Below are 27,306 nucleotides of genomic sequence, written 5' to 3' on the forward strand. Positions count from 1 at the left end.
TATTATTATTATTATTATTATTATTATTATTATTATTATTATTATTATTATGTAGGCCTGCCAACACTGCCAAGCTAGATCTGCTGTAGCATAAAGTCAGCACTGGCAGACAGACATTTGCACAAAAGGGCCCTGTTTTGGGACTTGCTCCAAAGTCTCAGTCTGCTTGATCCAATCTTGCCCAGATCCAACAGACCATTAACACAGCAACATGTATAGCAACAGCAATAGCATTTACATTTCTATACCGCTTCATAGTGAACTCAGCACTCTCTAAGCGGTTTACAATCTGTAAGCTAATTGTCCCCAACAAGCTGGGAACTCATTTTACTATATAAAAAGATGGAAGGCTGAGTCAACCTGGAGCCCTCACAATGTTGTGGCTGCAGTACCAGCATTTAACCACTGCACCACCAGGGCTCCTGTACAGCCAGAAGCTAGATAATATCAGCATACAATGAGTCAAGAGCAAACCTCTCCTCACCATTTTTGCCACTGCACACTCTTCCCCCTTTCATTCATATTGTTGCTACCCCATGCCCTCCCACCCTTACCACCCTCATGGCCCACTCTTGCCCCATCATCATCACCACCAAAGCCACTGTCTGTACCCTAATGGGAATAACACCAGATGCATTCAGCTCTCCACAAATCTGGTTAGGACCCAAATGCTTGACTCTGAAAGATCCTCAGAACCAGGCACTAAAGATCACCATGGGCACAGAGATGAAAATATGAACACGATAGAAAATATTTTCAGGAAAATGGGGTGTGTGTACAATATATCTCTTACAGAGTGAAAGTCACTTTGCTACTTTAGGACATGAAAGGCATCATGTATAAGTTGCCTTAGAATTAAAATATGTCTGATACATTGAAAATACAATTGTTTCAGAAAAGAATTACACATTTTATTTACTTTTTAAGTTTATTTTTGTTATTTTGTTATTTATTGAATTGAAAGGAATAGAACTAAAAGAACTATTAGAAACCTCTTTGCTTCTTCCAGTTTATGAGGACCATAAAAAAAAAAGGGGGGGGGATTATTAACATTAGCAAAATGAAGAAAAAAATTTTGTTTTCTTCAGGCCCCCATTGTGATAAACAAACAAAAAGCACTCATTCTCATAAAATGAACATCTCATAGGAAATCAAGACCAGGAATTGCAGTGATTTGAGAATCTGGAATGATGTGAGAATCATCATTCCAAATGAAAAATTCTATAACACTTTTTTCTATTCTTCTTTAAAAAACAGGCTTATTTTTTTTAAAAAAACAGAACATTTTTAGGTTTTTGTGGGTTTTTCGGGCTACGTGGCCATGTTCTAGCAGAGTTTCTTCCTGAGGTTTCACCAGCATCTGTGGCTGGCATCTTCAGAGAATGTTTGCCTGGAAAGGACTTGGGTATATATATAATGTGTGACCTGGAAAGGCAGGAGTGAATTTGCATATATATTGTTTTTGTTGCTAATGGCAGGCCTCAGGGTGGAGGCTCTGCAAAAGAGGATTGATGTCTGCTTGATTAGTGCTCATTGTCTACTGGGAGATTTCTCATTTGCATTTGTCAGGAAGAAACTCTGCTAGGACATGGCCACATAGCCTGAAAAACCCACAAAAAATGGATGCCGGCCATGAAAGCCTTCGACTTCACAGAACATTTTTAAATAAATAAATGTATTTATTTGGTCTGTACCCATCTGTGTTTCTTCCTTCAGTGGCTGAATTTAAATAGAATAAGAAAAATACATAACCATGGCAACAACCACATGATACTGTGACTTCATCACAAATACTATACTGGTTTTAACTATAATAGAACAGAACTGAGTAAAATAATTACTCTTTTAACAGAAAAATTATATTTTCTGAAATGTTTAGTTTATATCATTGACACCCAGTTAAGTCTCAGATGGTTGCATTCTCCCCACTAACATCAACTCCTGGTGTGGGCTGTAGTCCTTTTTTATTTTTGACATTAAAATTTAAAAACATGGAAGAAAAGGATACAAAACGATTAAGCACACCTATGTATAAAATGTATGTTTTTCTTTTGCTTCACACCTCAACAGTAAATTACATCAAACTCAATATAAAACTCAGCACTAGCACAAAAGCATTTTCAACCACTTTGCACTCATTAAGGTCAACCGAAGTTCAGGAGCACTCTCAAGGAAGCCACTTCAGGCAAATAGTTTGAACAGTTTCTTGCAAACAGCAGATACACTGGTAGTTTTGGGATTGTGTTGCTGCTGTTGTTTTACTGTTTGAGGGGTGTTTTTTGTTTCGCTTAATGCTTACACAAATGTGCTTCTAAATTGGAGTATTCCTTTCAATAAACAAGAGCAGCAGCAACTCTGTATGCCACTAATGAACAATGCAGATATGCAGATACAGATATATATGGAAGTGATTAACAACCAGAATTGAAAAATACATGCACGCACACACGCATTCTTAAAAGGGAAATGAAAATTGGTATTTAAATGAAATAAAGTCCAGGCAACCCTTTAATTCCAAGGTACATTCTGAATTTTTAAGGAGCAATCTTTTTTGCTGATGAGCCCACATGAATCTACAGAATGTTAATGGGAGTGTTGCACTTGTAGCCTGTGGGGAATAAACACATTGTTCTAGTCAATTCTCATAAAATATTCCTTAACACTTAGCCTCTTAAATGTTTTGCTGTAACAGCTATCTCCTAAAAGTGTAGTCCATAAATGCTCTGGAAAACAAAAACATACTGAGACAAAACCTTTGCCTCCAAAAATGCACAGTTGTCATAATACAAAAATGTTTAAACTTTGGACAGCTCATAAAAGTCAAACTTGGAAAAAATAGAAAAAGGAATTTTGTGTTATGTTGCTCATTGAGTTAGTTCTATAGCTTGAATGGCATAGCATTCTAATGTTGGAGACACTGGACTACAGAGGTGCTTTTTAACCCTCCTAGTCTGCCTACCAGCAGTACTATTTTGGATACTACAATTGATAAAAAAAAAATACTGTTTTGCAGAACTGTGGTTAGACTTAGGACAGACTAGAATTAGCAATGAATGCATTACCAAACGTAATGAGCAATCCCATTTTGCTGTCTAAGTGCAGCATAAGAATCCTGGGGTGTCTCAGCTGGTCAAGATAACCTTTGATGGTGAGGAAAAGCAAATTTTAGAATACCCTTTCAATATTTAGGAAAGGTTTCTCTTTTGTTGACAAACTGAACAGCCATGAAAACATATCAATGCTTGCAGGCATGGAGAATAGGTGAGGGAAGAGGAAGGTATGTGTAAATCTGTTTTGTCTTAGATGCATGAATGTAGTTCAATTCAGGAAATTAAAAACTTTTACATCATAAGACAGTTAAGAAAGAAACAACAACATTTGACAGCAACAATTACATGTACAGTAGGGTTTATGACAATATTATTATTAGGGCTTTACATGATGGATAACCTTGGTAAACAAGGTTATCAACCATGCATGGCCCTAATCAACCTATTTATTTTGTTGGGGATCCCTGTTGCACTCGGGGGAGATATGTATCCATTACCATCTACATAAGGGACAATGCCTTGCATATATGGGGACTGAGTTTGTAGAAGCTACCATGATTTTGATAATTTATGGTCACTTTTATTTTTTGTTTGTTTATATCATTCAATCCATTTTTCCAATAATGCAAGACTCCAGAGTCTTTTTTTAAAAAAAGTTTTCAGTGCCCTTTTGTCAGTTCAACAAAATTTTAGGATTTTCAGGTATCCACAGAATAGAAAGCTGTATGGAGAAATACGGGAGTCCACTGTTTTCTACAAATTAAAGAGACAATAAACGTATTTCTGGAGAAATAGATAGAATTGAGATGTACTCAAAGCACAGATTTTCCTCAGCACATTGCCCATCTTTCCTGAAAGAAAGACAACGAACGGCAGAATAACATCAAGATTTTAATTGTGATAATATTTTTATTTTATAACCAATGTTAAGAAAGAAGTTTAGTATTTTTTTAATACCTTTGTTTTCTCACTTTCAATGAGAGAAGGAAATGTAGAAGAACACGACCTAAAATCTGGTATTATACATCAAGTAAGATGAAACTCCAAAGAATTTTTAATTGTAGAATGAAGTTATGAATGCAAAGTTAAGTGGCTATTTGGGAGGAGGGGGGTTGTCACAAAATAGCTTTATAATATTTTAATAATACTGCAACACTTACTTATCATAATCTTAACTAATTTTATTCTTTTTAAGAGACTCTATTTGTAATTTTGAACAGTGCATGGCATTATCAATCTATTGTACAATCAGTTTTCATTCTTCTGTACATTTTGCAGATATTACTACATATTTCTGCTAAGCATTGGTTAAATACAATCTATTCAGAACCATCTCCATTTGCAGAACTGCAACTTTTATGATAGCACTCCTTCACCAACCCATACAAAATGTATCTATAGCCACAGTATGACACAATTGTTCCTTATATTACGATCGCTAAAGTGATTTCAAATTGACATCATTTCTTTTTCTTTTCTTTCCAAAAGTGCTTGGGTATTTAACATGCTGAGGTAAGAGCAAAAATGAAGTCAAGAAGTTTTGAGAGCGAATGTAAACATAACATATATTGATTATCTTAAAGTATGATCAACAATATTTTTTCCATTCCAGGCAATATAAGGAATCTGTTGCTAATGTTACTTTCATGTATATGAAGAGAAATGTCAGACGTTAAAAGTTGTATTTACACAGCTACTATGATCATGGCACGTCAGTGCTTTGGGATACAGAAAACATATCCATTGGAGCTTCGAAAACTTGCAACATATATTTTGTGCATTTTGGTTGTCTCAATAAAGATATCACTGTTTTATGGATTTAAAATGTTATTGTTAATTTGTGAAGTTGAATCTTTCATGGCTGGCATCCATAGTTTTTTGTGGGTTTTTCAGGCTATGAGGCCATGTTCTAGAAGAGTTTATTCCTGACATTGCGACAGTAACTGTGGCTGGCATATTCAGAGAATGCTGGCATGGAAGAGAGTGGGGTATATATACTGTTAGTTGAGTGGAGGTGATTTGCATGTTAATCTGTGTATTGTTCTGTTGTTGAATAGCAAGGCCTACATGGTGTCCATTTACTTAATGATCCATTGTCTGCTGAGAATACTCTTCACCTGGGTGGTTTTCATTTGCATTCGTGGGTCTTGATCTTAGTGTTTTTCAGGACTGATAACCAAACTTTGTTTACTTTATGGGTTTCTTCTTTCCTGTTGAAATTGACCAGGTGTTTATGGATTTCAATGGCTTACTTGTGCATTCTGACCTGATAGTTGTTGGCATGGTCTAGAATTTCAGTGTTTTCAAATAGCATTTTATGCCCAGGATGGTTTACACATGCTCTGCTACTGTTGATTTTTCTGGCTGACCCAGTCTGCAGTGTCTCTTGTGTTCCTTGATTTGTGTTTGTACACTGTGTTTGGTGGTCCCTATGTAGACTTGTCCGCAGCTGCACAGTATGCAGTAATCTCCTGAGGCTGTGAGAGAGTCTCCCCTGTCCTTCGCTGAGTGTAGTTTTGCTGGATTTTCTTGGTCGGTTTGTAATTATTATTGCATTTTGTTAGTAAATGGTTGTAATTTGCTATATGGGTTTTTCCACACATAACTGCTTAATAATCTATCTTTTTATATTACTTGATTAACCTTCAGTCCACCGTGAGAGGCATTTAAACAATATGATACCCTACACTTGCTCTACTACTCTCTGCCCAAAGGCTCTTGTGGCAAATCAAATAATATAATAGTTAATCTTGCATCGGTTAACTATTTTACCCCATGGGGTGTCTCAATTGGTTAAGATAACCTTTGTTGTTCAAGAGAAGAAAAGATAATTGTTATTTACATTTGTAGCTACCATAACTTTGAGATACTCAGAATGAAGAAATGGCCTCAAGCAATCCAGTGACCCTCCTGTGGCGCACATACAAGTTCAACTGTTTAATCACACTGACACTCTGGCCTTTGGTTGGCATTCTCCTAGTATGATGCAAATCATGTATGATGTATTATTTTGCTGAAACAACTGAAATAGATCCAACCTCCCTATTTGTGCAGCCCTTTTTCAGACAAATAATCTGAGATTAGTTAAATTCCTAGAGTGTGGGAGGGGAGATACCTTCAGAGAGAGCATTTACCAAAGGAGAAGCTTGTTTTCTTCTCTTTAAGGCATTTGTATCTAATTACACAGAGGGAATGACTTATAAGTGAAAGGACAAAGCATGACTCTCTAGAGATCGCTTGAATGCAACTTTCAGCACTCTTCAAAATTGGCAAGGCTGACTAGGACTGACTGGAATCAGAAAATAACATCTGGAGTGCTGCACTATGCCCACCTCTGACATATAAAAGGTGTCTGGGATGTGCAGTTAGTGACACCATTAGTTCAAGATGTCCAATGAATTGTTCAAGATTAAAGCATCTTGGGATGCTTCAAGACCATACAGAGTTCATGGATTTTGCCACAATTTAGGACTATCTGCAGATCTGCTGAGGAACATAGCTGATGCTTCCCATTCAGGTATGTTTATCAATGTGGGAAACAGAGCTGTTTCATATTAGAACATAAGAGAAGATATTTTTGTACACATTACTTATTCAATTAACCTCAAAAAGACACAACATAAATTAAAACAAACAAGTGAGCAATATTCAAAGAACACCAACAGAGTAGCTAGGCAACCTAAAAGTAGGGTCCCTCCTAAAATCAATGTGCCTAATAAAATCTATCAGGAGAGAGAACCACAGAGTCTGGGGAAGATATAATCCCAGATTTGGAATAACTGATGAAAACACCATGCTTTTAATGGCAACAGCTCTTACATTATGCAGAGCCCTGGTTGTATTACCGTGATCAAAAGCAGAACCATACCAAACATAGCTCTGCAGATCCCACACCTGTCTCAATAGGGAAATTATCATTCACTCAGTCAAAAGCAAATCTTCACCCACAAGAATGTGTGGGTCCCACATGCATCACCTCCAATTTATCTGAATTCAATATCAGTCTGTTTACCTTTATTGACTTGACAACCACTTCCAAAACATGATATAACACAGACCCAACAAGTGCCAGTCCCTGAAAATACAGATTTTGTGTGACACTTCACTAAACTATGAGTGACAGAATCTGAGGAATACCACAATTGACCCCTGAGGAGTCAACAGTGTCTCCATTCTCTCCATGTTATTTTTTTTAAATCAACATAAAGCAAGATAATGGCCTAAAATAATAATAATAATAAAAACCCAAGAAGTTAAAGGGAATAGACTTCCAATTACTTTCTGCTAAAAACTGCTTTCCTATACCTAAAACAACCCAGTGGTGCCTAAAGTATGGCAAAATTTCACCCCACGTCCCTAGAGTGCATTCGCAGGCATCTGGCGGGAAACTGGTTTCTTTTACAGAGAGATGTAGTGTGGAGTAAAACTTCCCAAGGTCTTCTAGGGGTTAATGCTTGATACCTTCCCTGTTGTCCATCTCCTCTCTAACTGATCATTTGAGATACTGCAGCAAGAGACAGCATCAAAAGCTGACAAGAGTTAATGCTCAAGATGCAATATAAACTTCAAATGTGACCAATAATATATCATCCAGGAATGGTTGGACTTATACCATTTACAAATACTGAACTATTTTTCCTAGAAACAGTTGATAGAGATAGATCTAAAGCTTGCCAAACTTTCTTCTCTTAATGTTGGCTTTATTCGAGGTAATAAAACTTTTTAAATGGGGAGATGACTTCAGATTATTCTGAAGAAGCACTAATAATATTAGCAATTGACTTCATAATGTGGCCCCATCTGATTTTCCTCAACTATGAGAGGCAATGAGCCAAATGTTCTCCTCTTTCCTATCCATCCCATCATGCATTTAACTTAGAATACAGCTTTAATTAATTTGCTATCTCAAATCTATATTTAATTCTATATTTTACATTTTATTTACTTCTGTAACAAAAGCAGAATGACCTTCAAGATAATAAAAACAGCTGTTCTGTGCTGTCTTTTATTCTTAACTGAAATACTGATAGATGAATTATTGGTAAAATAAAAAATAAGGTAAAATCACATTATCATTTGGGTTTGTTTGAGTGAAAATTTTCTCTCAGGCCTACCTGATTTTGGTGAAATTTTCAAGGATTTAAACAATGTTTTTTACTGTCCATATTTAAATTTTCATATGAATATGTAAGACAAAAACTTTAGCAGGATTTACTTTCTATTGTTTTGCTAACTGGCTTATTCACTAGTCTAGTTGTAATTAACAGAAGAAAGCCACAGTCAGTCCAAAAAAGATCATAAGGAATGTCATAAAAAGAGATTTATAAACCAAGTCTATGTATGGAGTTTATCACATGGGGAAAATCAGAGACTGAAACAGGCATTTTCTGGGGACAGTTATGTGATCATGGCGAAGATTTTCACATTATGTCATGATTAGAGAGGATTAATCCTCGGGTAAATCCCATGAATGATTTGTTCCTGGAGCATTCCTGAAGCATTCCTTGTTCTTCCCAGGATAAGTCCTCTCTAAGCACAATGTCATGTAATAATCTTTATTGTGATGGTGCACGTGTCCCTGGAAAATGCCTGTACAAATCCCTGATTTTGTGTTATAAAGTCCTATGTTAACACAGAAGCAAGTTGAATTAAACAAGTTTTAAATACCAAGCAAATGAGTGTACAACTGTTCATGATATCTTTTCATACTGCCCAGAACTTAAAGATACAAGAAAATGTATTTTTAAAACAGAAAAAACTGATCTCTATCATCCACCAAGAGTTTACTGAAGTCAAACTGAGCTTGAATGAAGACATATATACAGTACGTGCAAAGACTCATATGTATTTTAGTGAAAACAAATGGAAACATTATCTTTGTATGCTTCAAGACAGCAAAATGGAGAGAACAAACTACTTTCCTGTTAAGAATATGATTACTGGGATCCTTCATTGAAAGAAAATATATTTTCACATGGACCTTTCAAGATAAAGAATTATTTTATATATGCAGTATGATGGTCCATTTTAGTAGTTGCAATTCTGGGTAGAAATTTTTGACAGCTTCAGGGCAGGAGTCCATCCAAATCTATTGGATGATTCTTTAAACAGTTATGTCTGGGTCTACATGTACCTGTGGCTGCAGCCTTTCAAAACATGGATTTGATACAAGGGACTGTAAAAAGAGACAGTAAAATTAGTTTGGAGGGATATGAGGAGAGAGAAATGATTTATAAAGGAAATGAACATTTGGAATATGACAAAATAACAGGGAGAGCTGAAAGAAATTAACTGTGAAGGAAATCTGAGAAGGAAATAAATATGTAAGAAGAGAAAATGTTTTTAGTACATGTGTGGGCGGAGAAGTCGTAAAGGCATTTGGCTCTTGCATGAGAATATAACAAGAACTTTGCTGGGTCAAAGCAAATTCCATCTGGTTCAACCCTCTTCTCCCAGATAGATAGCTCAGGAAAAAGCAGAATATGAAGTACATGCCCTTCCCTTGCTAGTTGTTTGTAGCATCTGGTATCCAGGGGGAATACTCCCTAAGGATACAGTAGGTAAGCCACCTGCTGCTTATCTTGAAAGGTCTAGCACCATTGTGCTTTACTCAAGTTGAACATGAGTCAACAGTGTGATGCAGCAGCTAAAAAGGCCAATCAATAAAAGTATAGTGTCTAGATCAAGAGATTTCATAGTGCCACTGTATTCTGCTTTGGTCAGGCCACACCTGGAATATTGTGTCCAGTTCTGGGCACTACAATTAAAAAAGGACATTGAGAAACTGGAGCATGTCCAAAGGAGGGTGATTAAAATGGTGAAGGGTCTGGAAAACCATGCCCTATGAGGAACGACTTAGGGAGCTGGGGATGTTTAGCCTGGAGAAGAGAAGGGTAAGAGGTGATATGATAGCCCTGTTTAAATATTTGAAGGGAGGGAGGGAGGGAGGGAGGGATATATATATATATATATATATATATATATATATATATATATATATATATATCTGCTGCTCCAGAGAACAGGACCCAGAGCAATGGATGCAAGCTACAGGAAAAGAGATTCTACCTCAACATTATGAGGAACTTGCTGACAGTAAGGGCTGTTCAACAGTGGAACAAACTCCTTCGGAGTGTGGTGGAGTCTCTTTCCTTGGAGGTCTTTAAACAGAGGCTGGATGGCTATCTGTCAGGAATGCTTTGATTCAGAGTTGCTGTATGGAACTTTACGATTCTATGATGCATATGTTCATAAGCTATCTACCTCCATTATTGTCTCCTCTGCTGTGAAGCCCAGAAACTTTGGGACAAATAGCAGGTGGTATTCCTGGAAGTGTATTCCACAAAAGAAACTGATGATGTGCACATCATTCCAACAGAAAATACATGCTTGGAGTGCCCTTAGGAAAATATGCAAGCTAGGACATATTGTATACTTTTATATATGCCAGAATATTTATTAAATCCTATTTCACAATTTTCAGAAAGGCCCAAAATATCAAAACAGGTAGTTTTTGTCAGAAGCTACTTTTGTCCAACAGCTTTATTCTCTTATACCAAATGTTGTGGGATAAATAACTTGTTAAATTTATTATTGTCTACTGACTATTGAAATTCTGATTCAAGATGCAATTTGTTCCACTATCCATCTTTAAATATCAGAGAGATTTTTAGACAGCTTATATTCCTAAATTGCCAAATATTGAAAGTACAATGACAGTTTTTGGCGATCATCACTACTACATTTAACTGTAATAAAAATAGCCTCAATCTGTAAAGTCAATTAGTGTCAGACATAATTGCTGGCACTCATTACTCTAAGTCAAGCATGACAGCCTCACAATTACAGTATGTATTTAGTTTAAACAAATGGTGTCCCAAAAGAAAACTAGCAATAAAAAGGCAGCAGCAGAAAATCAAATTGTTGGTTATATCCTCCCAGCAAATCCAGGCTGTCGATACTGTTTGTTTTGTTTTGATTTGCATTTTTTGGATTTGAATCATACATTTTTAGTTTTGTTTGGTTCTTGACCTAAAATGTCAATTTTATTGATTAAAACTGATTTCTGCTAACATATATTAAGATTATTTTCATTTATATTCAATACTCACTAAATATTGTTTAACTAACCATTTAAGTATAGTAAGGCTGCCACCTAGTGCTTAGTAGCCCTCTCTACTATTCCTTATTGAATAATGTTGAAAAATTAAATAAATTTCTACATTTATTCATGTGGGATTAAATATACATGATTATTCAGAGGCCTTCTGCATGCACACACATTTGAAAAGTGTAGAATGTGCTAGCCAAAATCCTATTTAACAGTGGTTGCAATGGTGGCAGGAGGAAAAATCCTACAAATGCATCACTACAAAAAAAGAAAGGTACAGGACACTTTGCAAGCCGTTACTTCCCAAGCAATTTTAGCTCTGACAACCTGAGGAAGGCCACCAGAAAAGAAATAAAGCAAAAGGAAACCTATGTGATTGAGAGATAAGGGAAAAATGAAAGGAAAAATGACTGATTAACTACTGGCAAAATAATGATCAGGAGTGTTACTATCCCTTGATTTAAGGGCACTCATACATACTTCAGTATCTGAAGCAAAACTTCTAATTTGTTCTCCATAATTACCAACTTCCAATTAACTGGCGTTAACAACTATCATCCTTCCATATTCTTACTGTTCTTTTCCTGCTGGCCAGAAAATAGCTTTCAAGACTATGCCGCCAGTTTTCTTGGGTGGAACTATGTTGTTCAATATAGCACCATCTGCAAACCCATGCTGCTCTAGAAACTGAGTGCTATCTTGGACACCCACCATGTGAAGATGAATTTGTGATAAGATCCCTGTTACCCATGTTCCTTCCAAATAAAAATGTAGCACTTACTGTAGGGAAATAAACAAAAAATAAAGTGTCAGTGGACATCCACAGAAGCTAAACGGTAGGAGATTCAGGACAGGAAAAGAAAAGTGGGGAAAAGTTTGGACAAATATAAAAGGGGATGAACACCTTCATGGAGGATGGATTATCAATGGCTACTAATCAAGATGGACATATTTTCCCATCAGTACTAGAGACAGTGTGCCTTTCATATAGATACTAGGATATGTGGGGGTTTTTTTGAAAAAATTGCATATACCAATATCTATACAAAAAGCAAGCTTGCAAAATGAAAGAAGTAATGGAGGGACATACAAACATATTATTGAATACCCTTATCTCATCTTTTCTCCATAAAGACAGAATTCGCTTGAGAAATGCTCACAGTATACATTTAGTAGGGGAGATCTGAAAACCCTCCAGGTTGGTGACACAGAATCTAGAGACTTCAAGCACAAATCGGACATCAATATAGACCTACTGAACCTCACATCCCTGAACTTCCTCCTGAGAAATGAATACTCTTACCCACAAAGATATTCTGGAAACAATATAATTACCAACCAACCAATCAGCCATACATGAACAGTTTTTCAGTAAGTCACTATGCATTAGTAGTTTTTCTTTGAATGTATTTTCCCATTAAACATATATGCAAATGAGGCAGAGTCTAAGATATGCAGGCAACCTGATACTGAGCCCCTTCATTCCTCACTGCAGAAAGAAAAAGTGGAATAGAGGCTCTACTCTTTGACTCCACTTCCAGAGATGAAGCTTCTGTTCCAGCCCCTATTTACAATATTGGAGCAAAACAAACCGCTCCAAAAGAGCAGGCTGGAGGCAGGCATTTTTCCTCTGGGGAGATTCTGCAGCAGCTAAACTGCACGGCGTTCCTCCACCCCAAAAAGAATCCAGAAAAAACGGGTTCTTCTTCAGTCGCCGCGTGGACATCACAAGTGCTCCATTGGCACACTATGACATAACCAACGTGCAGCGATACGTTGTGCATCACTTGCGTCACAATGGTGCCCCCCCACATGGACAGGAGGCCGCCATTACACTGCCACTGTGATGTGCTAGGGTTAGGGATCGTGCGGTTAGTGCATGGTCCCTAACCCTAGAATCGCCGCCTGGATGAAGCTTCCTGGCGGTATGTACCAGGCATTGTTGCCCATAATTCGGCATATCTAATCATGACAAGTACCAGATAAAGAACTTTTCCATTGATGGTGGATGGAATGGAGAGATTCACCATCCCCACCCCCACAGACAAATGCACTCATCTCTCTTGGCTCTGCTTCTGCTACTTATTAATTCCCAGATAGAGTGAAATGGATGCCATCCAGAACAGCCACTAAGGCCCTCTACAGACCGGCCTGAAAGGCCGGCCTGGGGCAGAGTCGGGGTATCATGTCCACATGATGCACGCCCTGACTCTGCCCTCCAGGGCACCATGACACCACGCACCGCTCCACACAGTGCACAGCATCAGGACGCTCCTCTGGCACTTTGCCCATACGACACAGCACTGAAGGAGCGCCGCCAAGCCATGGCGCCACGGCTACGATGCCCTTTCCAGGACACAAAAAGAAGCTGCTTTTTGTGGCTCCTTTTCATACCGTGGAAAGGCTGGATCAGAGCTGCAACGGAGTTGAAAACCATCCTGTTCCGAGAAGCCTTCCCAGGCATCACATAATTGTCGCTTACTATCTGATGTTCTGTTGTTGACTGTTTATCGATCCATTTCCTGTATTGCTATGTACTGTATATGTATTATCCTACTTGTATGTATTTTCCCTGGATAATGATTAACCTTCCATTCTGAAGCCAAGCCCTCCCTTCAGTCCATCTGCCTTGGTCCAGGCCTCGGAGGTTGAGAGGAACTGCTGGACCTCTTACCCTTTCCCGTCACCACTCCCTTCTCCTTCTGTGTCATGTCTTTTTAGACTGTAAGCCTGAGGGCAGGGAATTGTCTAACTAAAAAGATTGCATGTACAGCGCTGTGTGAATTTACAGCGCTTCATAAATAAAGGTTAATAATAATAATAATAATAATAATAATAATAATAATAATAATAAGTTGCCATGGCCCCAATTCAGCTGAAACAGGGGCAGCTCCATACTGCTCCTTCAGGGCTGTTTGCACAGCCTCTAAGTTGCTTTAGAGCTCCATGTCATGCTGTATCATATCTTGAAATAAAAAAGATTTCAGTAATGAGATGGAAAATCTGTTTTGGGTAGGCATTGCTCCTTGGGTTCTGGGTCTTTGGAAAACACATCCCTTTTGGAAGGAACAAGCTGATGAAGGAAATATTTGAAGGAAATAGGAGCCACTGTGAGAAGAAAGGATGTGAAACCTGACCAATATTATGTTGCTCAAAATCTCTTTAGTAGAAATGAGTCATTGATATAGGGAAGAATAGCTTTCAAAATAGTGAGCAACTCAGGTAATTGAGTCACAATCTTTGGTGAAATCTTTACAATATATTTTGAACAACAAGACCTTCCAGACAATCTGTTCTGTTATTAGTCCATTTAGTTAACATTTAGTAACCACAATAATGTTTCCCCCCCTGAAATGTGATTTTTTTTATAAATGATGTCACACTCCCAGATTTTGTTTAAATATGATTTGCTAAAAACATGGTGGTTGCATAAGAGTCAGCCCTGTTTTTCCTATCAGTGAAAAACCATTTGTTTCTTTACTTTATTTACTCACATCCAGGATCAGAGATTCTAAAACCACATGATTTGCAGATGCTGACAGATGAAGAACTAATCCAGGAATTTGGATGCCTCCCTTGCCATTTAGCATTCATCAACATTCATCATTTAAAAACAAAAGAAAAATAAATGCACTGTGACAAAACACTACATTTCAGAGAATCATAGAGTTGGAAGAGACCTCAAGGCCCATCAAGTCCACCTCACTGCTGTGCAGAAATACACAATCAAAGAATCCCTGACATATGACCATCCAGCCTCTGTTGAAAAACCTCCAAAGAAGGAGACTCCACTACACTCTGAGGGAGCGTGGTCCACTGTTGAACAGCTCTTACTGTCAGGAAGTTTTTCCTAATGTTCTGGTGGAATTTTGAATCCATTGACACATGTACTAGTCTCTGGAGCAGTATAAAAGAAACTTGCTCCATCCTCAATATGATATTATTTCAAATATTTAAACAGGGCTATCACATGTCAGAGCTCTGGTGCCAGAATAAACTACAGTTCCCAGGATTCCTTAGCACTGAGGCAGGGCAGTTAAAGCAGTCTCAAACTAGATTATTTCTGCAGTGTATTTTGGACCATTCATGAACAGCAGGCTTGAAGGATTCTCAGTAGTACTCTGAATAAGAAGACTCCACATTGTCACATTTTGTTACATGTCCCACTTGTTTTCATATAATACAGAAATAATAATGGCACTGTAACCATGGAGTACTTATGCAAGCCAGTTTCTCACTGAACAGCCTTATACGAATATTAGCACAGATGTTTTAGTTTTAGTCAAAGCATCCAACAGTGTAAAATAGCAACTCTAAGAACACACCAAAGGGTTTTCCTCAACAGAGGCTGCTTGAAGAAATTAGGTGAAAAAGGCAGATTTTCAGAATCAACTACTACTACTAAAGTAACATTCCATAATTGGTACCTACACAATGTATTGCTCAAATTTTCTTGAAATAAATCATGCATGCAAGACTATCCTGAATTTTGGTTTCAAAGCAGAGTAGTGTGAAGCATACTTTTCCCATCTGATATATTTAGTTTGTATTGAAGTATCTTACTGTATTTAAAAAAGGTCCTAAATACAACTGATGATGAAGTCTGTCTCTTGCCAAAAATTCTTCAAAACAACTCAATAAACTTGCTAACAAGGAAACTTCTATTATTCAGCTTAAAATTTACAGCTTTAAATTGCATCTCATTACTTACACTTTTGTTCACTGTTGAATAATTCACTTCCTTCCATGTCTCCAGTCTTATGTTTCCACATAAAAATTACATATCCATCTACTCTTATCACAGCATCTTTTGTTGTGTAAATTTCTGACTCACCTTTTCTTTGTCGTTAGGATAAATGTATCTCTTGACTAAGAAAGAAAAGCACTCAGAATCTTGTAGGATCAGCACCTATATATATATATATCTGCCCTAAAGAGATTTGTTTCTTCTTCTACAAAATCAGTATTTACTAAAGATTGTGTATGTGGACACAAAATCAACTATTAGTACTACCTAAAGAAGAAACACTGAAATGAATAGGACGTAGTTACAACTAACAAGTATTATTCATTTCATTGGGTCTGCTCTAATTAAAGGTAACGGAGGCTTTGTTGCTATTAACTGTTATCAAACCAACTTTGACTTACAGTGACCCCATAAATGAGAGACCTCCAAGTCATTCTATAAACAACAGCCCTACTCACATCTTGCAGACTCAGGGTCCTTGCTTCTTTAAATTTAACCATCTGGGATACAGTCTTCCTCTTTCCCTAGTGCTTCCTATCATACCAAGCGTTATTGTCATGTCTAGTGTCATTTCATGCATTCTCATGAAATAACAATAAAATAATATGTGAAGTGGAAGGCTTTCAAGACCAGCATCCTTTGTTTGTTTGTTTTTTGTGGGTTTTTCGGACTATGTGGCCATGTTCTAGAAGAGTTTATAGATAAAGTAATAATAATAGTAATAATAGTAATATTTATTTCTCATTTGCCTCTCCCCATGGATCGATGCGTGGAACAACAACAAATCAACAATTAAAAAACATCAATTAAAAGACAGTAATTAAAATATTTAACAGTTTAAAAGGTCAAATGAGACATACACATTTTAAAACAGTCTACATTTAAAATTCAACATTTTAATTCACAATTTAAAATTATCTGGCTAAACTTGCCAGAAGGGACTGGTCTTCAATGCTGTTTTAAACATGGACAGTATATTCATTTGAGAAATCTCTTCCGACAGCTTGTTTCACAGTCTAGGGACAGGTGAAGAAAAGTCCTCTGTCTGACAGTTGCCAAGGTACAGCAATCCCAGTTTAGTCATCTTGACTTATTGAGTCTTTGTTGCAGAATTTTGAGTAGCCCTTTACTTAGATGGGAAATTAATGCAATGGTCCTGTGGTTACTGCAATCCCTGGTGTTTCCAGATGAGTATTTCCATTCTGTGGGCCAATCTACTGTTTTCCAAATTTTTGACATATTTTAGTTAGTACTACAGTAGATTCTGCCTGGTATGCCATCTGTCCCTGGTGACTTCTTTCTCCCAAGTGCTTTGAGTGCAGCTTCCACTTCACTTTCTTAAACTGGATATTAGTCTTCCTATGGTTCTTCCTCCAATGTCATCCTTTCATCTCTTTTATATAGTATTTGCATGTATTGTTTCCATTGTATTTTTATTTTTACTTGATCTAGTAATGTGTTCACTTGCTGGTTATAGAACATCCCCACTCTTGGTTTAAATTTTGGTTTGATTTATCACAGTGACAGCAATAGGGTAGGTATCTCCCAGTGTGGTAACTAATGGTGTCAATCCTTTATTGACTTCCTCCCATACCACACCATATAGACTCCTTGGTAATATTTTTTGTACTAATGTTGCTCATAAATTGTAATTCCTATATATTACTGTATGTATAGTTGTGACATAAACAACCAGTAAAATTAAAATTATACCTTTGAATTACAATAACATACACACAGTCTTAATGTATTTACATGTACATAGTTTCATGTGGTTAAAATCAAAATTTGGTAAGATGCAATGTTTTAAAATATTTTTAAAATAATTTTTTAATTTTTTAAATTTAAAATTTGTAAAAATTAAAAACCCTGAGGCATCTCCTTTATCCTCTCCCTGAGCATCGCCCCATTCACACCATCTAATGGCCTGTGCTGATTTTGTCATAAGAGGGAAGGCTAAATATTTTATATTTAAATGCTATTCTTGTGGGACATTTTAGGCTTGTCCCCTGGATAATCTAAGAAGAAACTTCTTTGCTTAGCCAATCAACCTTGTATGAAAATTTCCAGAAGGGAAGGGGTGGAATAAAATGGCTGGCTATGAAGGTGATGAAAGAAAAGTGATGTAAAATGAAACTTTATGTCAGTTATAATTAACAAGTGGAAGCGGTTGAAGCTGGGGTAGAAATATGAATGTTTACACTTTTAAAACACATACACTACACATCCCCCTCACATACTCACACACATCCCCATCATGCATTGCACATATGGGCAGAAGGAGTTTCATCATAGCTTTAGTTGCATGTAGCTGTTCCAAAACCCTGTGATAGTTTCATAGGTTCGTCTTAGGGTTGCCATAAGTCAGAAATGACTTGAAAGTACACACACACACACACACACACACACACAAACACACACACACACATACACAAATATGTTCCAATGAACAGATAATATATCTGGGAGACACACAAATAGCAAATTCAAGGTTTGCTTCTGGGATTTTTTGGAACATTTTCAAACTGCAGATGATTGAATATTCCTGGATGCAGAATCCATGGATACATAGGGGTGACTGTACTACATATTTCTAAATAAAAACTGAGACAGATTACTAAATACATCTTAAGAACAATTCTACTTGGGTCAAACTTCAGGGCACTTCCTATTCAGCTTCCAGTTTGTTACCTCTGGGAAACATACAAATGGTCATGGAGTCAATAGCCTTCTCTACAGCTATTGTTTCTGAACCTATCATGATTAGTAGTCATTGATAGTCTCATCTTCCACACATTTATCTAATTCTCTGATCATCACTTCAACTTGTGACTGCAAATTCTATAAACTTGTGCTGTGTAAATTCCCTTTGCCCTCTTGAATCTCCTGCCATAGGCCTGTTACAGACAGGCCAAAATAAAGCTGCTTCGAGTCACTTTGGAGGTATGGTATTTCAATGATGCATGCGTCCTAAGAGTCCAAAACCCACACCAAAGCCATGCTCCAATCCTAAGGACTGGAGTGCAGCTTTGGTGTGGATTTTGGACTCTTAGGACTCATGCATCATTGAAATACCATACCTCCAAAGTGACTCGAAGCAGCTTTATTTTGGCCTGTCTGTAACAGGCCATAGTTTCATTAGATGTTCCCAGTTTATAGTATTATGATGAGAAAGGAGAAAATCATAACTTGGTTTCTTGGGCCCGTTACAGACTGCCCAAAAGGGGCAGTCTTGGGCCGCTGCCGGTTGCAGTGCGGAGGAGCCACAGCAGCCAAACCGTGTGACTCCTCCGCACTGCAAAAAAGGAGCGTGGAAATCGCGCTGCTTCTAGCAACCCGGAAGAGACGTTGCAAGTGCCAAAGCGCGCACTCGCGACGTCTCTTTTGGGTTGGGACATGCGGACGCAGAGCGTCCGCTACGTCAAGATGGCGGTGCCCATCTGTATAGGGTGCCGCCATTTTGACGTATCGATTACGCGCGAGGGGCAAGGTGCATCCGGAAGCGCCGCCACTCACGTGTAATCGCGGCGCGATGACGGCGCCTCTTGCGCCCGTCTGTAACGTGCCTTGGTTGCCTTTTTAATGATCTAGATGCATACCCTCCTCATCATTTTGCTTGCCTTTGCATGTGTCTTTCCCAGTTTTCCTGCTTCTCTCTTGAGATGTGGCATATCCATTACACACTACACAATACTTAGATGCAGTATATATATATATACACACATATAAAAAACCTAGACGTATTGCTGTCCTATTGCAGAAGTATTGTTTTGTTTGAATTCCACATGAAGAAAGATGGCGAGAGCAAAATATATAAAGACAGCGTGCTTCAACATTATAACCATTTTAAATGTCTACATTATATCTGATAATATCCTGTACTCTGAACAAAAAGCCATCACCATAGGTAGAAAGAGACAGTATGTCAAAATTGTTATGTTAGCAGACAATAACATAGACATCAGAGCTCAGTTTGGGGAGAAGCAGTAAAGAAGGACTATTCCCTATTCTATGATGGCTCTTTTCAGAACGTATTAGAAGTTTGTGTGCCACACCATTTGGCTAAAGCAAGGGAAGCCAAAGATCTCTCTCCATCTATAATTCAAATGCAAGTATGAATACTTTTGCTACTTTTCTTTTATGTGTTCTTTCACACGTACTGATAGCTCATATTTCTGTATTAAGTCTGAATCTTCACAATGAATACAAATGACATATACATAACTATGTGAATTTGCTACTGTTATTTTAGAAGCAGACTAATGTCATGCTCACTTAGCAAGTTTCAGATTTTGGAACAGTTGAGATTTTTGGATCAGAAGTATTCAATCTGTGCTAGCCATGAATATCTCAGGCCAGGAAATCATTTGTGAACTTGAGTATCAAAACTTCAACAAAAGAAAATAATATTTGGTAATTAGCCTGTGGGCCATAAACATTGTAAAATACAGTGATCCCTTACTAAATGAATGATATCCCCTGTGAATTTCACACTGTCCATCCCTCATATGAAATTCAATGTACCTGCCCCATACTGTTTGGACAAGTAACAGACAGAATAATGCATCTAGTTAGTGAAGCAACAATACAGAATACAAATTAATACCAAAAAAAAGATAGATTAATTCATACTTAGACTTTTAAGTAAGAATACCACTTCAACACAAAATCTTTCAAATATAATTAAAGTTTTGCTATTAGAATTATATGCATTGGTCCAATTTATTTAATTCCGCTTAATTAGCACTCTGCACCCATTCTAGATTCATTGCTTGTTAATGCTGTTTTTAAATCATATTTATGCTTCAACTAAATTAACTGAATTGCATTCGGTCCTGTAATCTTATTTACCCTGTATTATATAATACAACATACTAACAAACAAAGGATCTAGAAATTTAGGTTAAGCTTTTATTTCATAAATCCCAGGACAACTATGGCTTTGTGCCAGCAGTGAGCAAGCCACCATCTCTGACTCATATTTTTGTTTACACTGGGAATCATTAAGTATTGCTTTCACAGGGTAATTGGAATAGCAAATAAGATATGAATTGTATTTCTCATGTGCATATCTAATGTTCTTCCAAGAAACTTAAAACATGCAAATGAGAGGATTCCATTTTATTCTCACAACCATTTTGTGCAGTCAGTTAAGCAGAATCAGAATGACTTGTCTACAGCTCAACTATACACTTGAACAGATTTATTTTTAAGTTAGGGCTACTCATTTTGCAGATCCAACTCTTTACCTTGTCATTGACTAATAATTACTGGATGAGATACATCTCATGGTTAACAACACCAACAAGCATTGGGGGAAAGTTTAATGGGTGAAGTCAGAGGACTATGAATACACAAATACTTACAGTAACATGTTCCTCTGAGTGGATTACCAAGGTACCTGTTTTCAGAGTCACAACTGTGGAAGAAAAACAAACAAGAAAAATCCAAGTTGATAATTACCTCATAATTATACATTAACACAGTGAACTAAACAATTTAAGTACAAATTAAATTAGGCCATTGCTATTACATTTATATTTGGCCCTTCTTCCAAGCAACTTAATATAATTTCCACTGCTTCCCAAGTGCTGCATTCTATCCTTTGAAGTAGCCTATGAGCCAGATTAAAGCTGATAAATAGTGGTTATTCATGCTGTGAGCTTCATGAAAGCAACAATGCAAACCTGGAGACATCCCACTCCTAATCTGAGCAATAATACTGATTATCTCTATATTCCTGCAAAGATGACAGTTTGTAAATTACTTTTAATCTTTTTAGAAGACATATATTTATTTAGCCTCCTGGTGATCTCCCAACATAGAATCACAGAATTAATGAAATCCTAGAGTTGGAAGAGATCACAAGGGCCAGCCATCCAATCCAGCCCCCTGCCATGCAGGAACTCACAATCTAAGTATCCCTGACAGGTGGCCATCCAGCCTCTGTTTAAAAACCTGGAGAAGCAGAAAACAAGTTTCCTCCATCCTCAATATGACATCCCTTCAAATATTTAAACAGGGCTATCGTATCACCTCTTAGCCATCCCTTCTCCAGGCTAAACATACCTGGCTCCCTAGGTCTCTCCTTATAGGACATGGTTTTCAGACCCTTCACCATTTTGGTCACCCTCCTCTGGACAATCTCCAGTTTGTCAACATCCTTATTGAATTGTGATGCCCAGAACTGGGCACAGTATTCCAGATGAGGCCTGACCAAAGCAGAATAGAGTGTCATTATTACTTCTCTTGATCTAGACTCTATACTTCTATTAACGCAGACCAGAATCACATTGGCTTTTTTAGCTCCTGTATCACACCGTTGACTCATGTTCAATTTGTGGTCTACTTAGACTCCTAGATCCCTTTCACACATAGCCTCATTCAGCCAGGTGTTCCCATCCTATATCTATGCATTTCATTTTTTTGTGCCTAAGTGCAGTTCCTTACATTTTCCCCTGTTGAAATTCATTTTGTTATTTTTGGCCCAACTTTCTAATCTATTAAGTCCATTTTGAATTTTGATCCTCTACTCCAGGGTATTAGCTACTCCTAATTTGGAGTCATCAGAAAATTTGATGGGCATGCCTCCTATTCTTTTGTACAAGTTGTTGATAAAGGTATTGAATAGCACTGGGCCCAGGACAGAACCCTGTGGCACCTCACTGGTCACTTCTAAGATGGAGAGGAGCCATTGCTGAGCATCCTTTGGGTTCAGCCAGTCAACCAATTGCAAATCCATCTAACAGTTGCAATGTCTAGCCCACATTTTACTAGCCTGTTTGCAAGAAGCACATGGGTGACGTTGTCAAAGGCCTTACTGAAATCAAGATAGCTCCTAAAGCCCTTAAAGGAGCTTACAACAAATTAAAACAAAGTAGAGGTACAATCTTCTTAGATAAACGCTTTTTAAAATAAATAATTATATGAAAAGCACAAAGTTAAAACCATTTGAACCACTTTTAAAACATAATTAAAAAACGAAAAGCATACCATACAACATTAAAAGACCCATCTGCCACAAGAGCTAAGAGCCAAAGGCCTGCCTAAATAAGAAGGTCTCTGCTTGGCAATGGGAAAAGGGCAGAAAATGAGCCAACAGAATCTCCCATAGAGGGGAGTTTCACTGACTGTGAGCAGCCGCTGAGAAGACTTGCACTAAGGAGCAATGAGGCAAATGTATAACCGAAATCAGTTATGAAAACCGGTTATTTACAGTGGGCCCTCCACATTCACTACAGTTAGGGGTGAGGACCCCCATGAAAGTAAAAAATCCACAAATATAAAAACACACCTCTCTAGGAATCTTTAGGTTTTCCAGCATAAGTCTGTGGTCAATATCTCCAAGAGATTGACCACACAATTGTGCTGGAAGACCTACAAATGTCTAAAATGTTCTGTCGGGCAATCTCTAGGTCCTCCAGTGTGACGTCTGGAAGATGCTGACCTGGAGGAGCTAGAGATTCCTGGAGAGGATATATTAATCCAATCAGTGAATAATCAAATCCACAAAAGTCAGTGCTGCAAATGTGGAGAGACAACTGTACTGTTGAATTTAATATCTTACATTGTGTATAGAAACCTGAAAAATACTATTCAGGCAAGAAGAGATAACAGATGGGAAATACTTGTGCCTGCCTGTAGAATATTCTGATTTGGATTTTAAAAAACAGGTGTCCGTCAGAGTCCTGTATATGATTATGTGTATCAATGCATAACTATATGGAGAAAGTTCCACACTATATTCAAAGGCAATTAGTAACCCTTCACTGCTGTGAAAAATGCAGAGGATATCAAATAAATTGGAACGTTAGTCCTTACCTGAGATACGTCCCTTTCCAGCAGAGAAGGTCCGGTCATCCTGACGTTGGGTAGCTCCGCCTGCATAGGCTCCAGTAGGCAGGACAAAAACTCTAAAAAACAAAAGGCCAGGGCCTGACCCCACCATCGTGGGCGGAGCGACCCCTAGCACTCCTCAGTCAATGATCAGCCTCTTGGAACATCTAGTGGTCTAGACATAATAGGTAATCAGGCTGGGCTGGTCAGAAGGACCAAAGAAAAACGAATAGTCCAAGTCTCTAGGTCGACCCACAATTAATCTGTATCCAGGCGTCTGCAGGAAGAAGGGTGGGGAGGATGACCGGACCTTCTCTGCTGGAAAGGGACGTATCTCAGGTAAGGACTAACGTTCCATTTCCCAGCAGAGAAGGGGGCCGGTCATCCTGACGTTGGGATGTAAAAAAGCGCTGATCCCCTAGGGTGGGCCTGCTGTCGCCTGGGGTGCCTGTGGAACTATCTGTTGAAGGACTCGACGACCAAAGGCTGCCTCTGCTGATTGGAAGACGTCCAACTTGTAATGCCTGATGAACGTGGACGGAGTTTTCCATGTGGCCGCCCTGCAGATCTCGGCGAGGGGGGGCATTAGTGGAGAAAGCCGCTGAGGTGGCGGCGCTTCTGGTGGAATGGGCCGTGATGTCCTTAGGTGGAGGTAGGTCCAGAGTCTTGTAGCTTGTGATGATACACTGTTTGATCCACCTGGAGAGCGTCGATCTAGAAACTTTCTTGCCCCTGGATCTTGGTTGGAAGGAAACAAAGAGAGCCTCGGTTTTCCTAAAGGCTGCTGTCCTCTTGAGGTAGAGCCTAATAGCTCTGCGCACGTCTAAGGTGTGCCACATCTTGTCGAGGTCGTTCGTCGGCCTGGGACAAAAGGAAGGCAGAACGATGTCCTGGGAAGAGTGGAAAATCGAGTTGACCTTGGGAATGAAGGTCGGATCTGGTCTCAGCAGAACTGAGTCGGGCCGGATGATGCAGAGCTCACTTCTCACTGACAGGGCCCCGATCTCGGAGACTCTTCGGGCAGATGTAACTGCCGTTAGAAAGAGAGTCTTGAAGGTGAGGAACTTTAGAGAGGCCTCCCTCATCGGCTCGAAGGGTTGGATCGTCAAGGCTTTGAGAACTGTGTGGAGGTCCCATGAGGGGAAGCGGTGTCTAGTCGGGGGTGCTCTGTTGGAGACTCCCTTGAGCAGCCTTCTGACGTGAGGGTGACGGGAGATCTTAGCCGCTTGGTCGTGCGGCAGGATGGAGGTAATCGCGGCCACCTGTCTCTTTACTGTGTTAGGCCTGAGGCCTTGGGTGATGCCATCCTGGAGGAACTGTAGGAGTGTGGAGACCGTGATCCGGATGAAGTCTTTCTTTTTGCGCTTACACCATCTCTTGAACGCTGTGAAGGTGTATTCGTAAATCTTAATGGTCGATTGGCGTCTAGATGCCAGGATCGACTCTATCACCTCAGAGGAATAGCCGTATTTGGTTAGCATGTTCCTCTCAATTTCCAGGCGTGAAGCTGAAGCCAGGTCGGGTCTGGGTGGTAGACTTGGCCCTGCGACAGCAGATCTGGTCTGGTTGGGAGAGGAAAATTTTGAGTTGACAGGTTGAGGAGCTCTGAAAACCACGGACGCCTGGGCCAAGCTGGAGCTATCAGGATGACCATTGCTCTGGTCCTTCGGACCTTGGACAGAAGTTTTGTCAAGAGCGCTACTGGAGGGAAGGCATACAAGAGTCCCTCCGGCCAGCGGCACGTCAGCGCATCGAAGTCTTCTGCCCCCTGGGTCCTGAACCTCGAGATGAACCTGGGAGTCTTGGCATTGATGGGCGAGGCGAACAGGTCCATTATCGGTGGACCGAATATCTCTACTATGGTCTGGAACACCTCTGGGTGTAGGCTCCATTCTCCTTGATCGATGTCTGTTCGGCTTAGCCAGTCGGCCTTGGAGTTTAGTTGACCCTGGAGATGTTCTGCGCGTAGAGATAGCAGGTTGGTCTCTGACCATGTCAGCAGCAGCTGGGCCTCTTTCATCAGGGTTTGTGACCTTGTTCCGCCTTGGCGGTTTACATGTGCCTTGGCGGTGATGTTGTCGGTCCGAATGAGGACTGACTTGTGACGCACTATCGTTATGAAGGATTGGAGGGCCAGTCGTATCGCTCGAAGTTCCAGCCAATTGATGCTGTGGGACTGTTCTTCCGACGACCATCGTCCCTGGGCCAGTTGGGACCCGCAGTGGGCTCCCCAGCCCCGGAGGCTGGCATCTGTGGTGATCTGGATCCTCTCTGTCTCCCAGATGGGGCGGCCCCTGGATACTGCCTGGGAAGTCCACCACCTGAGAGACTGCCGAACCTGGTCGAGTATCTGTATCTTGCGATGACTCCTCTGGGCGATGGCCTGCTGGTGTGGGAGAAGAAGCCATTGGAGAGGCCTGGCGTGGAACCTCGCCCAGGGTAGGCATTCGATAGCTGCTATCATCAATCCCAGGAGGCGAGACAGTAGCTGTAGGCTGGCTCGAGGCGATCTGAGCGCTCTCAGGGCTGTCTTTCGAATGGTCGAGATCCGCTCCGGAGTCAGGCAGACCGTCCCCGAGCGAGTGTCTATCAGAGATCCCAGGTGGAGGATCTGTTGACTGGGCTGAATGGAGCTCTTGTCCAGGTTGACCAGAAATCCGTGGTCCTCCAAGGATCTGAGGACTCTGGCAGTGTCCCGTACGGCCTGTTGGATAGAGGGGGCCCTGATTAGGAGGTCGTCCAGGTATGGGTGAACGTGGATGCGCTGGGTCCTCCAATGGGCGACCAGAGCCACCATGATTTTGGTGAAAACCCTGGGAGCGGACGAGAGGCCAAAGGGGAGTGACCTGAACTGGAAATGGCGCCTGCCATATTTGAACCGGAGAAAACGACGAGAGGAGGGGTGGATCAAAATATGGAGATAAGCATCCTGGAGGTCTATAGAGGAGAGAAAGTCGTTGGGCTGAAGGCTGTCCAAAATAGTCTTGAGGGTCTCCATCCTGAACTTTTTCTTGTGTATGAACTGGTTGAGAGGTCTTAAGTTCAAGATGGCTCTCCAGGTCCCGTTCTTTTTGGGTACCAGAAAGAAGGTGGAATAACAACCCCTGCCTCTCTGGTCTATTGGGACTTCTTCGATGGCGTTGACAGAGACCAGGCGGTCGATGGCTTCCAGTAGGAGGCGGTGTTTTTCGGGATCGCTTGATTTGGGGGAAGGGATGAAGAGGTCTCGAGGTGTATGGAGAAACTCTAGTCTGTATCCCTCGCGGACGGTGTCGAGAACCCATCTGTCTGTAGTGGAGTCCTCCCAAATCGTAGCGAATCCCTGAAGGCGACCCCCTACTGGTGGGGCCCCGTCATGCTTGTTGGTTTGTTTGGTGTTTGGAACCTCCTCCACCCTTGGAGGGGAAGGTGGATCGGCCTTGTTTGTTGGACTTAGAGTCCCCCCAGCGAGGCTTGTTATGCCTAGACTCCCTGGCTTGAAAGGAGTTGGAAGGAAAGAAGGAGCGCGAAGAGCGAAAGGAGGAAGATTTTTTGAACTGTCTTTTATCTTCTCTCTTTTTTGT

The 27,306-nt window shown here is 39.7% G+C and overlaps 1 protein-coding gene across 2 annotated transcripts in view; it reads right to left on the bottom strand.

The window, feature by feature from the left end:
• ATRNL1 (attractin like 1) overlaps positions 1 to 27,306 on the bottom strand; it is a 693,411-nt gene that overhangs the window by 404,365 nt on the left and 261,740 nt on the right. For both annotated transcript variants that reach the window (XM_042457618.1, XM_042457619.1), the window contains exon 21: positions 21,274 to 21,326. In XM_042457618.1, the coding sequence (XP_042313552.1) occupies positions 21,274 to 21,326 (53 nt within the window). The remainder of the gene's footprint in view (positions 1 to 21,273; positions 21,327 to 27,306) is intronic.

This window comes from Sceloporus undulatus, chromosome 3 (genome assembly GCF_019175285.1).
Source record: "Sceloporus undulatus isolate JIND9_A2432 ecotype Alabama chromosome 3, SceUnd_v1.1, whole genome shotgun sequence".
NCBI classification, from domain to species: domain Eukaryota; kingdom Metazoa; phylum Chordata; class Lepidosauria; order Squamata; family Phrynosomatidae; genus Sceloporus; species Sceloporus undulatus.